This window comes from Engystomops pustulosus, chromosome 10 (assembly GCF_040894005.1).
Source record: "Engystomops pustulosus chromosome 10, aEngPut4.maternal, whole genome shotgun sequence".
NCBI lineage: Eukaryota > Metazoa > Chordata > Amphibia > Anura > Leptodactylidae > Engystomops > Engystomops pustulosus.
The window spans coordinates 76,063,416-76,078,271 of NC_092420.1; the positions used below are offsets into that span (position 1 = coordinate 76,063,416).

The 14,856-nt window shown below is 41.5% G+C and overlaps 2 protein-coding genes across 2 annotated transcripts in view; one reads left to right on the forward strand and one right to left on the reverse strand.

Moving 5' to 3' along the window:
- The window catches only part of LAMC2 (laminin subunit gamma 2), a 29,493-nt gene extending 18,324 nt beyond the window's left edge, over nucleotides 1–11,169 (forward strand). Inside the window, exons 15-23 of the mRNA XM_072128690.1 lie at nucleotides 2–81; nucleotides 1,519–1,644; nucleotides 2,974–3,118; nucleotides 4,545–4,694; nucleotides 6,280–6,394; nucleotides 7,103–7,302; nucleotides 8,329–8,487; nucleotides 8,781–8,880; nucleotides 10,320–11,169. Of these exons, the coding sequence (XP_071984791.1) occupies nucleotides 2–81; nucleotides 1,519–1,644; nucleotides 2,974–3,118; nucleotides 4,545–4,694; nucleotides 6,280–6,394; nucleotides 7,103–7,302; nucleotides 8,329–8,487; nucleotides 8,781–8,880; nucleotides 10,320–10,573 (1,329 nt within the window). The 3' untranslated portion in view covers nucleotides 10,574–11,169. The remainder of the gene's footprint in view (nucleotide 1; nucleotides 82–1,518; nucleotides 1,645–2,973; nucleotides 3,119–4,544; nucleotides 4,695–6,279; nucleotides 6,395–7,102; nucleotides 7,303–8,328; nucleotides 8,488–8,780; nucleotides 8,881–10,319) is intronic.
- NMNAT2 (nicotinamide nucleotide adenylyltransferase 2) overlaps nucleotides 10,984–14,856 on the reverse strand; it is a 44,159-nt gene continuing 40,286 nt past the window's right edge. The window contains exons 10-11 of the mRNA XM_072128691.1: nucleotides 12,802–12,869; nucleotides 10,984–12,614 (exon numbers count right to left, since the gene is read on the reverse strand). Of these exons, the coding sequence (XP_071984792.1) occupies nucleotides 12,512–12,614; nucleotides 12,802–12,869 (171 nt within the window). The 3' untranslated portion in view covers nucleotides 10,984–12,511. The remainder of the gene's footprint in view (nucleotides 12,615–12,801; nucleotides 12,870–14,856) is intronic.

The window sequence follows — 14,856 nt, forward strand, 5'->3', positions numbered from 1 at the left end:
GGCATTTTCTTCTGTAGATTCATCCTGGAATTCCAATTCTTTTTCACAAATTAGTCAGGAGGCCCAGAATATAGCAAACAGGTAATAATTCATCAACTCTCTTAGGCTCCCCCACGCAATGAAAACCATGATATCCCATCATTGTATCATGTCCATAACCAAAGTATAACACTACACCCAAATATACTGTACATAGAGTAGAGTGTCTGCACATGGTAGAGTTGTGTTCATGGAGCCTATACAGTGGGGCACATTTACTAAGGGTCCGCGGACCGCATTTCCGCCGGGTTTCCCGTCGATTTCCGTTTTGTGCCGCATTTAACAGGGGTTTTTGTTGCACGCGATCGGATTTTGTCGGTTTTCACGCGACACAAATCGGGTGGGCGGGCCGTCGGACGATCTGACAGATCCGGACAAACCGTGGTATTGAACATTCAAATTGTGTCGCATATAATGCACTTACATGCACCGGGAAGAAGATGGTGAACTCCGACGGACCTGATCGGGGAAGCCACACACGCAGGATTTCATGCACGCTGTAAGTGAATCGCAGCAGCTGTGGTTTCTCATCTGGGATCGCACCTCAGGGATCGCGCAGGGACAGGTAAGTAAATGTGCCCCAGTGTCTATAGCCATGTAGTACAGAACCAATCGACACTACTGTATATTAAGTGGTACCACAGTACAGTGTTATTTTTCCATAGAAGCAAAGCTTTTTATTAAAAAAAAAAAAAGTTTATTGAATATATCAAAAAATCTGAAAACTAAAAGGAAATGTATTCCAAATCCAGCATGATAATCCAGGGGCACTTACTCATAGATCCAGTCACTGTGACTGTGGTAATCTTCTTATATCTGTTATCCATGGACTCCCTCCTTCTATAATCAGCATTGAAAATTATGATAATTAGTATGAAGGGCGCTGGGGATTCATTTCCAGAGCCATCTGTGCTGTAGATTCACAGGCTGTTACACTGTGCAGGAGCATTTCCCCTTCCCACTGTATGCTGAAACTTCCTCTGCAGCAGGAGGAAGGAGTAGGGGGATAGCATAACATACATCAATTGCTTTTGAAAGCATTTAATGGCAATATTTTGTTGCGTCAGGTTTTGTCACTAGGGAGCAGCAATAAATCAACAGTGTTTTGCTGTTGCCATGGAGGGTGAAAGGATTGCAAATATGTAATTATGTAATCAATGTTTCTATGACAACTATTTTATCCCATTGGTCTGCACTGACCGCAAGTCATAGCCCATCAGCAAAGAAATTCAAGCTGATGAGATCCATGCGTCTCAGTGGATTGTAGGATTTGACATGATATTCAATATAATTATTTGCCTTGGTCCTTCATGTGATGTCACCAGGATTGTACATTTGTAGAATGATGTCACAATGGATTGTATCCATTTCACCCAATAATAATATTAAACGCACCGTCCACCCTACTATCAGCACGTTAAGAAAAATGTAATTCTTTGATGTAACTTTCCTTGAATAATTCATCTCCTTGTCATACAGACTTTCCCAAGAGGCTCAGATGATAAGTCAGGATGCAGCTGATGCCCTTGCAGATACCCAGAGAGCAATGCAAATCCTGCGTAATGGAGATGTGGACCTCGGGGCCGCAGACAGACTAAGAACAAGGTACAGATGGATACAGGGGCGTAACTAGAGGGGGGTGCAGAGGTTGCGATCGCACCCGGGTCCAAGAGGTTTAGGGGGCCCTTATGGTGTCACTATCCCATATGAGAAGACTATTACTATAAACCATACATTATAGTCAGGGGCCTGGCACAGACTTTGCACTGGGCCCATCAGCTTCTAGTTACGCCACTGGATGGATATAACGCAGAGGGGGTCCTAATAATATTACATGTACGGCCTCATAAACACAAGTGTTGTTTGCATCCGTGTGCTATGCCCATTCAAGCTTTTTTTACGGATCTGTAGAAAATATGGAGCAATTCCTATTTCTCCTTCCCATAGAAGTCTATGAGAAGGTGAAAAATACGGACAACGCCAGATGTCACACAGGTGTCATCTTCATTCGCTCCTTAATTGCAGATCACTCGCCAGGTAACACAATCACGTGACCCTTCAAGGGTTCGGGACGGGCAAGTGACGTCATGGCTACAGCTTCATTTTTTTATGCGGATCCACAAATGAGGATGACACTAGAACGTTTTTGCGGACATACGGCTCAGCAACAGACTACACACTAATGATACATGGAGAGCAAAACGGACCACAGATCCACACATTTGTGTCCAGGCAGCCTAAGCCAGTGATGCTTTCTATTTTGCTTCTTGTATAAGAATGGTTCAAATCAATAACTGATTGACAAAGGAAATCTCCCATCACAATCCATCATGATAAACCAGGGACACTTACTCATAGATCCAGGCACCGTGACTATGGTAATCTACTTATATTTATTATCCATGGCCTCCTTCCTTCTAAAATCTTCTTTTAAAATTATGCTAATGAGGCATTACCAGAACCCTTCTGTGTTGTAGCTTCACAGGCTGTTACACTGTCTCACCCTTCCTCCTGCTCTCTTGGGGGGGGGCTGCTGTAGCCCACTGTAAAAGCCTGTGAAGCTGCAGCAAGGAGGGTCTCTGGTAACCCCCTTTCCCCAGAGCCCTTCTGGTTTATTAGCATAATTTGATTTTAGAAGGAAGGAGGCCATGGATAACAAATATAAGAAGAATTACCACAGTTCCGGTGCTTGGATAAATGAGTGCCCCTGGTTTATTATGCTGGATTTCGATGATAAATTTCTTTTTAATTCAATCCATTTTTGTTGAGTGCTTTCTTTGATGACAAGCTCTTCAAAAAGTGTCCGGATCCCTGGAGGCCATCTCTTTGTGGTGGGGGACCAATCAATTGTTTAGTTCTTCTGCAGCACCACCACAGGGGAAATATATTATTTCACTATGAAACACATACAAACTATATGTATTATGTGTGCAGATTGGGCGATGTCCGTACACAGACTGCAGAACTAGAGAGCGAGGCTATCCGATCCGCAGCAGCCGCAGAGAGGTCCTACCATGAGAGCATGCAAACAGCCCGGGCGTTGGCGCAGGCTTCTCTTACGGATCATTTGGGATTTCAGGTAATGATGTCAGCCAGACCACAACATACTGTATAATTACTTGTTCCAATTTCCTATGATTCTCCTGATAACAATAGTTTTGGCCTTTGGCAATGTTGCATTCAATTGAACATGTCTAGGAGATTTTCCTGACATCAATACCTAAAAATGTAAAAAGGTCAAAAAACAAATATTGTGATGCAAAGTTACATATGAAATTTAGATAAATGTTATCAGGTAGCGTAACATACAAAAATACAAAAAAATCAAGATGAAACATAGGCTAATGTATCTATGGAAACTGGAAAAAACCTCCTGAACCTGATGTTCTCTGCACATATTGAAGTATGGAGTGGAGAACTATACAGTTATAATGGTCATAGCAATCATGATATTATATACAGTATATTATTTGTGTATATACATTTATATATATACAGTGCTCCATGGCTTAGCTAGGCATAAACACTAAACCTGAATAAAGGAAATTTAGCATCAAAATCCATCATGATTAAGGGGCACTTACTCATAGATCCAGACACCGTGACTTTTGTAATCTTTTTATATTTCTAAAATCAACTGTTACAATTATGCTAATGAGCCTGAAGGGCTCCCGGGAGGTTTACCAGATGCCCCTGTGCTATGGCTTCACAGGCAGTTACACGGTCTCAGCCACTTCCCCTCTCCCTCTGCCTGATGTAATCGCACAGCAGCAGAGGAAGTTTTATCACACAGTGGAAGGGGGAAATGCGTCCTCCAATAGAAGCTCTTCAAGCTCATTAGCATATGTTTAAAAATTGATTTTAGAAGAAATGGTCCATTAGTATGGGGACACCCCGGTGACAGCAGGTGGTTTAAAGTTCCTTTATCTTGGTCATATAAGTACCATGATGATTAGGACAGCTTTGGTGCTTTATACTATAAACCCTGGCTTCCTATAATCCAGGAATTCACATAATCCAACAAAACACACGTACGGAATGTTTTTCCGGGAAAAGATACATTTAACTATAGAGTTCATTGGGCTTCCGTCCCAGTGTCATTTTGCCAGATTGGGTTGGAAAACTTTTTTCATCTATGCTTTTTCAGTGCAATGGAGGCGGGTTAAGGAGTTCATATTGATTTAGGACAGGAACTGATGTGAGTGATTACACTGTGATGTAAATTAAAGAAATTCATTAGTATATAGAAGTTTTGAAAACACGATGACATGAATCTCAGAGAGTGATGTTTTGCCCCTTTTGTAAATTCCTCAGCTTCTATATATAAGGTAATAATTCTTACCTGCTATTCATAAGCCAGATTTCTCCCAATGACAAATGACGGGTGAAATGCCGGACATACCTACCTGTCAGATGTGGGGGTATTCCTCAGTACCTGGTGATGATGACTGGGAAGCATCTGCTTGTTATAAAGACTCACAGTGATACATCTTCTCCATGATCAGGGGGAGATGGAGCGTCTGAGAGAAGAATCCTTGTCCCTGAGAACCTCCGTGGAAGAAGAGATGTCGCAGATCAAAAATCTACAAAGCAAATTTACAATCCGGGAACAGGATGTAGAGCAACAGCTTCAGGAGGGACAAAAGAATCAATTGGTAAGGAAAATAAACATAAATCATCACTGCCACCAGTCTTCACTTATACATCCATAGGGGGTTCACTGCACCCTAAAGCTTCTTCTTACTGTAGGTAGAGATGATCCAATATATTCGTAGGTTTATTATGAATAAGGTAATTTTCTGGCACAGAATCGAATCTGAATAATATTTTATGATCCACTTCAGAAGAATCTTGTATAGATGATGAAAATAGAAGTCTAACGGATTCATTAAAATCAATGGACTTTTGATGGTTTCTGGTATGGTCCGATTAAAAAGGTAAAAGGTAGTGAAAACAGTAAACTAAAAAGTTCATAGAAAGTTTATGAAACAAGAGAAGCCATTTTTACAACAACCTGTGTTTTAGAGGACTAAAGTTGGTAATACAAGAATTTCCAGGACAATTAAAGGGGTGTTCCCATTTCGGCTAAATTAATGTTATTTATAAATAATGTTTAGATTATCAAAAATTATAGAATTTTCTTATATACTTTATGTATCAATTCCTCACTGTTTTCTGGATCTCTGTTTGCTCTCATTGTATATAAATCTTCATTGTTTATTTCCAGTGGAGAGAAATCGGACCATGGTCACACAGGTGTCACAGAGAATAATGAGAGCTGTGTGTTATAACGAGCTGTGCACCTGTGTGACCAGGGTCAGATTTCTCTCCACTTGAAATAAACAATGAAGCTTCCTATAGAAGGACAGCAAGCAGAGATCCAGAAAACAGTGAGGAATTGATACATAAAGTATATTGGAAAATTGTATAACTTTTCATTATTCAAACAATAACATTCACTTTCTGAAATGGGACAACCCCTTTAATGGAACTTTGATTCTGACCTGAAAGATGCAAAAAATTTGTAGAAGCTTCAGTGAATGGAATCTGAAATGATTTACTCATCTCAAATTGTAGGTGTGCCTGTACTAGTGCTCTTCATGTATTACAAGAAGTAAGGATATGGGCAGGGCCGTCACCAGCACTGTGCATACCCAGGCAATGCCCGGGCTCAGAGTTGCTGGGGGGCCACATAATTTCACTGCAAAGGGGCCCGACTGAGGCTCTGTTGCCCAGTGGCCTACTGAAACCTAGAGCCAACTCTGCCTGTATGGATACTGAACAGGTGTCCAATGCTGAATAACCCAAGGGTGTGCCAGTCATGAGGCAAGTTGAGCCTCTCACCTCAGGCACCAGCAACTGCAGGATGGTGGTAACAAGTATCAGGGGTAAATCCGGATTTAACCTGTCAGCATGCTTGGAGAACACACATACTAAAATAATAACATGATATGCAAATATTGGATAGGAAGTAGAGGTGTGCCGGTTTATAGTTTGCCTCTGACAGCATTTCACTTCTGCATACACTGTACACTATAAACCTATATAAGCCGTACCATAAAGGCGCCTTCTATACTTAGCTCAGCTCTCAAATATTATTATGATGGCAAGCCTGAAACCATGTGGCCTGAGCAATAGCGAATGTAATATTTCCAATTCTTATTGACATCTCTAGTATCCTGGGAATATTTTCCTTCAATTTAGGCAATTGTAATCTGATTTTTCTTGTATTTCTTGCAGTTGGCAGATCAGTTGCTATCACGTGCGAATGCTGCAAAGAATAAAGCAGAGAATGCGATGCAGACAGGGAATACCACTTACTACGCTATAGAAGGGATGCTGAGCAGCCTTAAGGGTGAGTACAGACAGACGTATTGCTGTATAAGAGCGTGCACCCCAAGAACAGAGTCTTTTTTTTCAAAGAATGTTTACATTGTGCCATTTTAAGTCTTTTAAGTTACAATTTCTATATAAAGAGGGATCTGTCACCACTCCTGACATCTCTGGTGAAAACTTTTCTCATGAAATTCTCCAGTCTCTTCTCTCTCACCACTGAACTGACATTCACTCTGCTGAATTCCCCTTGGTTTTATAGAAAGAGAAATCATATTACATGCCCCCCATAGAACTCTTTAGAGAGAGATGAGGGGAGAATGACAGAGTGAGAGGAATAAAGAAACAGGCACAAATATTTTCCTGTGGCAAAGAGTATATATATTTGTTTTCATTTCATCCCAAGTACTGTTCAGTATTGTTGTGTAATGTCCCCCATTCTGCTGCTTTGTGTCAGTTAGAAGACAGGAGCAGAATTCTATTTTGTGTAGCATATGGCAGCCTCAGGCTTCCTAATCCGCTATGAGACAATTGAGAATCAAATATAGAATAGATATGATATAAATAAAGTCAATGATATGATATAACTTCAACGAGACACTATAATGTTAGACAGGGACTAACTTAAGACATGCTACTAGCACGTTTAATTATGCTGCTGGCATGTTTAATTATGACACATCATAGACTATAAAACATGGTCTAATTTACTGTATTTTTACTTCTTTAGGGTTTGGAGACACGGTAGGGGACCGACGTACAGAAGCTGAAGATGCACTGAGGCGTCTCCCAGAGATAATGCGGCAAACTCAAGCAGCTGCGGGCACCACAGAGGATGCGGGCGCTGCGCTGAAGGGGGCAGAGAGGGATGTTGGCACAGCAAGTGGAAATGCCAGGGAGGCACTAAGTATTACAACTGCAATAGAAGAGGTAAAGCTGAAACCATAGAGGGCAATATTAATATGCCTGATGTCTATAGCTCTGTCTTATTCTATTTCTCACTCACAACACACTTCTATTAAATCCCGGAGATGTCTTGAAGTCAACTCAATGACAGTTTCCCACAGACTTTTTAATCCTAATTCCCAATCTGCTCTTATAATTAACATTACTGCTTCCACTTTCCTGTCGGCAAACTGCATTGATTCATTGGGCGTCCAGGTCCTGTGTCATCATCATCATTATCTCCTCTCCACTAACTCTTCCTTCCTCATGCAACCGTTATCTGTGCCATACTCCAAGGAATTCTCTGTCATCTTATGTCTAGAGGAGGGAGGTAAAGGGAGGAATAGCTAGCAGAGCAGAGAGGAGATAATAATGATGACAGGTTGCCTTTAAGACATTAGAAGTATATACATAGAGGTTAAAAAAAAGATTCTACTTTTATTCTGAAACCATCAGAACTTTGGAACTTGGATTTTAGCTCTTCAGTGGTTGGAAACGTCAGGGGGAAGACGGGATAATCATGAAAAGCAGGAAAGTCAACAATCCCAAATTCTTACAGGGCTTTTTGGTTATAGTGCCTTAGAAAGTCATTAGGAGAACCATCTCCTCAACTTTTTGTGTGGAATACTTTTTCTACACTAGGATGAACAATTATGGGCTTTCAAAAGTTCATTTCAATACTAGATAGACTAGATGCTGGTGTTTTGGGGAAAAAAGAATCACATCTCAAGGGCTAAGGTGGAGTCCTTATCCAGTTGCTTGTAAGTCACACTTTCTAGTGAACTTGCAGGGATGAGTAAAGTCCATGAATGCTACTTATCACCTGGGGCAAATGTTCTTTCCCTCGAAGATTTGAACTTTCTTGGATCTTTGACCTATTGCGACCTCCATTTGTAAAAGATATGGGAGGCATATGATGTAGCTGGATGAACCCAACCCTAGTTTAGATTTAAAATGTGAAGGAGATGCATGAGTTGCATAATACATACTGTGCTTTACTTGACTTCTCAGGACATGAAGCAAATGAGCCTTGATGCAAACAGTACAGCAGAACTGGCCTTGACGTTGGAACGAGAATTTGCACAGTTGCGAAAAATGGTGACTGGAACAGCTGAAGACTTGGATGGAAAGACTCGGGTGGCAGAACAAGACAGTGCCGCAGCTCAAGGGGTAGGTATTTTCTACTGTACATTTGCTTATGTAGTTCCTGCTTTTTGTCATGGTATGTACTGACCACAGTAGACAATCCTTGGTGTAAAGACAGAAAACACTGCCACACCTTTCCACAGGTTGTGTGTGGTATTGCATCTCAGCTCCATTCCCTTTGGTGAAACCAAGATGTATTATAAGACACAAGCCATAAAATGTTTCATCGCTACTGAATGATTAGATTTTGTGAAGAAATAATAATTATCAAAGACTTACAATGTCTCTGGTGATGTATCTTCTTTGTCATCCTCCAGATTGCTGCCAGTGCACTGGAAGCCGAGGCCGGGGCTAGCGCCACCTTTGGTGCGGTAACAGAAACGCTGAACGCCCTTGATCATGTACTGAGTCTACTGGGTAAGAGACGCTGATGATTTATCATCTCAAGGTGTTAGCTATCCCTGCGGTGATCAGATTACTATCGGGCTATTAGTAATTCAACACCCGCTGAGCCTCTCTAGGCCTTTGACACCACAAATTAGATTTCAGTGAAGAAATTGGGTAAATCCTGCCTGCAGTGTATAGGTTTATCCTTTGTGGCTGATTTCTCTTTCGCAGTTTGGGTGTAGTCCTGTCATGTATAGATCATGTATCTGCAAGCCTAAAGCCTTTATTTGGCAGTCCTATATGCTTCACAGTTGCAAACAATTAGAAAGAATTAGACTGCACACCCGTTGTATGTCCCTTTGGTTAAAAAGTAGAACACGTGCTAGTTGGAAACATTTTTACTGACCTGACTATGTATTTCAGTGGGTCAGTGAAATAGACAGTCAGCACCATGACGGCATTCAAGCCCCGTTTGGGAAAAACTGTGGGCTGCTTGGGGACGCTCATGACATAAAAGGAATAAAAGGAGGCCAGACATGCAACTTACATACACACAGATGCCGAAGGGATGCAAATTGGCCATGAAAAATAGATGTTAAATGGGTTTTCCAAAAAAGGAAGTGGTGGGATAGGGCCTAGCTTGCTGATTGGCGAGGGTGTCAGTGATGAGACCCCCACAGATCACAAGAAAGAGGGGTCCGATATGGTCCCAGGTACCTCACTCAGCAACCGCCTGGTCCATTAATTTCGAGGAAGAACGAAGGGTCCGGAGGAGGTACCGGCACCCCATTAGACCCCTCATTCTCCTGATTTGTGGGGGTCTCATCACTTAGACACCAACGATCAGGAAGTTAGGATAAGGCCTAACTTACTTGTTGGAAAAACCCTCTGAATATCTGGTTTTCATGGCCAAAAATCGGCTTGGTCATGGCTTAAGCTTTAGAGAAAATTGATACTTGCTATATTTTATTGCAACACATTTAGGCTTTTTTCACACGAAGCAACACCGATAGAGCACATTCTATCTTTTTTCGGGAGATGTCACGGCACGTGTGTGCTCACCATACTGTGCTGTGCACAATGCACTTCAATGGAGGCCATATACTAGCTGCCATTCATACAGCTAGTATATGGTAGTATATACGGTAGTGTGAAAGGGGCCTTAAATGGATAAATCAATGCCAAAATGCTTTGGAAAAGACTTGCATAAGACTCATAAAGTATGATATGTACAGAAGGCTTAGTTCACTACTCTGATGAGGCAAAAGCTCTAAACAAAACTCTATGGGAATTGATGGCAAACAAAATTGCTTCCATTCACCATCAGCGTTTGGTTCCCATCATGCTCTTTCAAATAATATGTTCCAACATATGCAGAATCTGGGCCTTATTCTTCACCAAAATAGGTAATCCAATACTTGTCATTGAAATCTGCACCTCTAAATTGTCTATTTCCTTTCATTTTGCAGACCAGCCTGTAGAAGGAAGTGAAGAAGGGCTAAGAGCGCTGGAGACTAGTATGCGGATTGCTCGCACAAAGGTCACAGGGGAGCTCAGGCCCGCATTAGAGGTGCTGGAGTTGGCGGCTAAAAATCAAAAACAGGAAATTCTCATTTTAGAGAAAGAAATCAAACAAACTGTCCTTGACATCCAAAACTTGCGTGATATACGCAAGACTCTGCCGCCAGGGTGCTATAGTACCGCTGCTATTGAAAGACCTTGAGCGAAATGTGATGGGTCATCAAAGAGGCACCAAGAGCCACATGGTCACTCCACCTCACCCATACTGGGTGCAATATGCTGCAGTATTGATGTTTTTTTTAAATTTCTGTATTGGTCCTGGTTGCGAGAGGACTCATCTAAAGAACTACCTGAAACTATGAACGTTGTCTCTTTCAGAGAGACCACCACAAATCTGCTTTATACTGTCCCTATTTATTTATTAATAAACATTTGATTACATTTTGAGCGTTTCTCCATCTTTGGTCAAGGTCACGACTCGAGACACATTCTAGCAAAGCAAAATCTTTATTGGTAAAACAGCGACATTAATATGAACAGAACCATACACTAGTCAAAGAACTGCAGTCAAACCCTCTGAACATGACACTAACCCCCACTTTTGTTGATTTGTTGTTTTTTTTTGCAATTTACAGAATTTGTTTGTGTTGATCCCTTTTGTCATCCTAAATTCAATGGTCCCTATTAACAGGACTGCAAGAAGACCTGTTGTAATAGAGTCCTATAAAGAGGCCAATAAGGGATGGTAGTACACCGGGTCACCCTGGTTTTATGGAGCAACGTTACGGTACATTTGCATTTTGTAGGAAAAGTATCCATTACATGCCATAAATCAAGCCAAACCAACATCTGATGAGAATGTATGGGCGCTGATGTATACAAGGCAGTGTGACTATGAAGCTATGCATGCTGTCTAATATGAAAAGATATGTCCGGATAAGAAGATCCCTAAACCATAGATTATGGGCGCACTAAGGGGTCAGTGGTGTTAACATAGCAACCTTATAATTATGGGTCTAAAACGCGTGTTTTCTTTGTTAATTTGTTAACAGTATCTACACTCTACAATCCTCATGCTCTACAATAGCCCTTTCAGATGTAGGTTTATATTATATTTTGTATCGTTCTACAATCTGCTAAAGTCATGACTAAATTTGTATGTGACAAGACTTTAAGAACCAATGAAAGCGTCTCAATGTCCGCAAGTCCAATTGAAATGGTAGCAGCTCATGATACCTGTAAAGGGTCTATACAAGAGGGGGGATGTACAGATTTATGGGTGAATGACTGAAAACTGCTACTTGATCTTTTAGGTCATGAGTACTAAGGCAGTCATACAGTTGCAAAAAGAGGGGGCTATACATAGGGTCTACAATACCATTTCGACATGGCTGGAGTAAATACTGAGGCTACATATAGGTGTGCTTCCAAAATAGCACCTTATGCTCAAAGTCAAAAATATATTGTCCATTTTTAGTCGCTCCATCTGGGCATTTATCCCAGGTTCTCCCTGTTCATCCCACACCTTTCCTCTTGGACAGGAGGTTAGTAAAGGTTATGATAACACCATGGAGATAGAAGCACAGGAAGAACATGCTAGTTGCATGCAGAATGCCTATGGAGGGAAGGCAGCAACAACCCCCTTCTCTTGGTACCCACAGTCCTCTAGTGATAGGAAGAGGACACGGATATCGATCGTATCCCCAGTTACTACCAGTAAAAGAGAAAATAAACATTCAAAGTCCTAAATGAATCATAAACTCCCACCCCCAGATCCTGACCAACAGAGGAGTAAATATGTACACACCCAGTACGGCATAATGTGCAGGGCACTGAAATGGGCGATATTGTACCCCACCCTCCCCGTAATATACACAGAATGGCTCTACACATCGGAAAAACACTGCCCCAAACACTTCCAGAAGTACAGGGAGTATCCCCTCACCTTGGGCTTTGGAGTCATAAGATATTAGAAGTGAATGAGTAAGGCATAGAGGTGAGGAGGACAGTAATGCGTGGGGTAAGAGGTATCATGATCCGTGAGGAGACAGTGGTGAGTAGTGAGTAATAATACATTGTATTGTGATGATGAAGGCGAGCACGAGGCGACACCTAGGCGAGGAACAACGAACAATTACGGTCACCCCGATGTATTGATATAAAGCTGACTTTTCAGTACGTAGTCAATGACCGGTTGCATCAAGTAATCCACCACGTGTCCATCTCCATGCTGCAAGGCCAACCTGAAGAAGACAAAAATGGACAACAAATGTGGTCAACTTCTATATTGTTCTTAGTCTTATCTTTTTATATGATATAAATTATTTGATATATCTATGATATAGGTCCCCACTCTTATGCCACCAATGTGGTTAATCCAAATAGCTAAAAGTCTGGACAAATTACACTTGGGAACGGAATGGGCATTACCTGCTCTTAGTGGAGCTCACATGGGACATCGGATGATTGGCATCATCTTTAACCACAAGGATGTTGTTCTGTAAGGGAAGGATTAGCAGAATTATTCACAACATTCACACATGGATATATTCTCAAAATTAAATAAATCATTCCCTAAGCATAAATATTCATGAACATATGTACCGATTCTCTGGAATGCCCTACCCCGGTCTATCAGACTAATACCCAACCTTCAAAGCTTCAAACACGCTCTTAAAACCCATCTCTATAGACAAGCCTATTGCACTCACTAACGGTATGAAATTTCAACTCTCTCTTTACTAACCCATCCTGTGTCCTCCTCCCGTCTGTTATCCGGCAAACACCAGATGCCAAGCTCCAGGTTTATCTGCAGTCACACTCACCTAGGACATTGTATATAAGATGACGGATGATGAGTGGTTCAAGCAGCAGCATCTTTGTTTATTAAATTATTTTATTCTGTTCCCCTATAAAGAATGGCTGGACCCTTATACAAACCCTTATACTTCTTGTGTCACTCCCTTCATCCTCATAGACTGTGCAGTGACCTCATTCATACTGTTCCATATGACTATGTTTTTACGTTGTAATGTCTATGGAATATGATAAGGCATAATATAAGATATACATAAAGATTATCATTAAAGGGAACCTGTCAACGGGGACCTCATTTTCACTTAAGACAGGTTACAGAAGCCCATTGCAGCTGGATTGAAAATATGTCTTTCTACTTTCTCTAAGTATTTGCATTTCAATATTATTGTGTGTTATAACTTACCTTGCACCCTGGCAGGATACTCTGTGTAGTCCCAGGGGTTTGGCTTTGGTTTGGATACATTTCAAAAAACAACATGTGACTTGTCTGTGCCGCAGCCTGCTCAGCTCTTGGCCCCCACCTTTGTGCTTCTGTACAGCTCCTGCTTCCCCCACTGATGTCAGCTCACCAGGCTGTGACCTCTGTGAAGGAGCAGGAGGGAGGAGCTGTACATAAGCACAAAGGTGGGGGGCTGAGAGCTGAGCAGGTTGCGGCACAAGCAAGTCACATGTTGTTTTTTGAAATGCAACCAAACCAAAGCCCAACCCCGGGGACTACACAGAGGATTCTGTCAGGGTACAAGGTAAGTAATAACACACAATTATATTGCAATGTAAACCTTCCATGAAACGCAGTCTAGTAGTATCAACAAAAATGTGAAATGGGAACCATTTCCATTGGTTTTGTTATTTATATAGCGCCCCCTCTATTTTTCAAATAATAGAAAAAGTGTCTTAAAGCTTAAAGGGAGTTTCTCATCTGGGCATTCACACTTAATTTAATTCAATTGATATATTGAAACGTTTCTTCAATTGTTATTTTTTAAAAATGTACCTCTATGATGATAGTTCCCATAAATTTAGCCATGTTGTCCCTTAAAAACAAGATAGCCCCCCACAGTCTTGATCTGCGCATACACCTAGTCAGGTCCACACTTATACACCTTAATAATATCTAGGTTTAGTGGTTAGCACTACAGCCTTGCAGCGTTGGGGACCTGGGTTCAAGTACCATCCAGGTCAACATCTGCAAAGAGTTTGTATGTCCACTCCATGTTTGTGGGGGTTTCCTCCGGGTACTCCGGTTTCCTCCCACACTCCAAAACATACTGGTAGGTTGATTAGATTGTGAGCCCCATGGGGACCAGGACTGATTTGGCAAACTCTGTGCAACGCTGCATAATCTGTGTACGCTATATAAACAAAGGAATTATTATTATTATTCTGAGAATATCCCTTTGAGTTTCTTTTCTCTATTCCCCTCTTCATCATGTGTACTTCATGTACAAACTCCTTGAGCAATGGGACATCACTTCCTCTTACATCACAAGTCGCCTTTGTGGTCCAAGAAACCACAGATTGCCAGAAGCTATAACCCAACACTTCAGGCCAAGCCGTCAGTCAAACATTGGAGTACAAGAGTGGCGTGGGAATGGTGAGCCGGAGCTGGTTTAGAACAATTTCTCTTTTTTTTAGCACACCAGCCTCCACAGGGTTTTTCAGAATTGC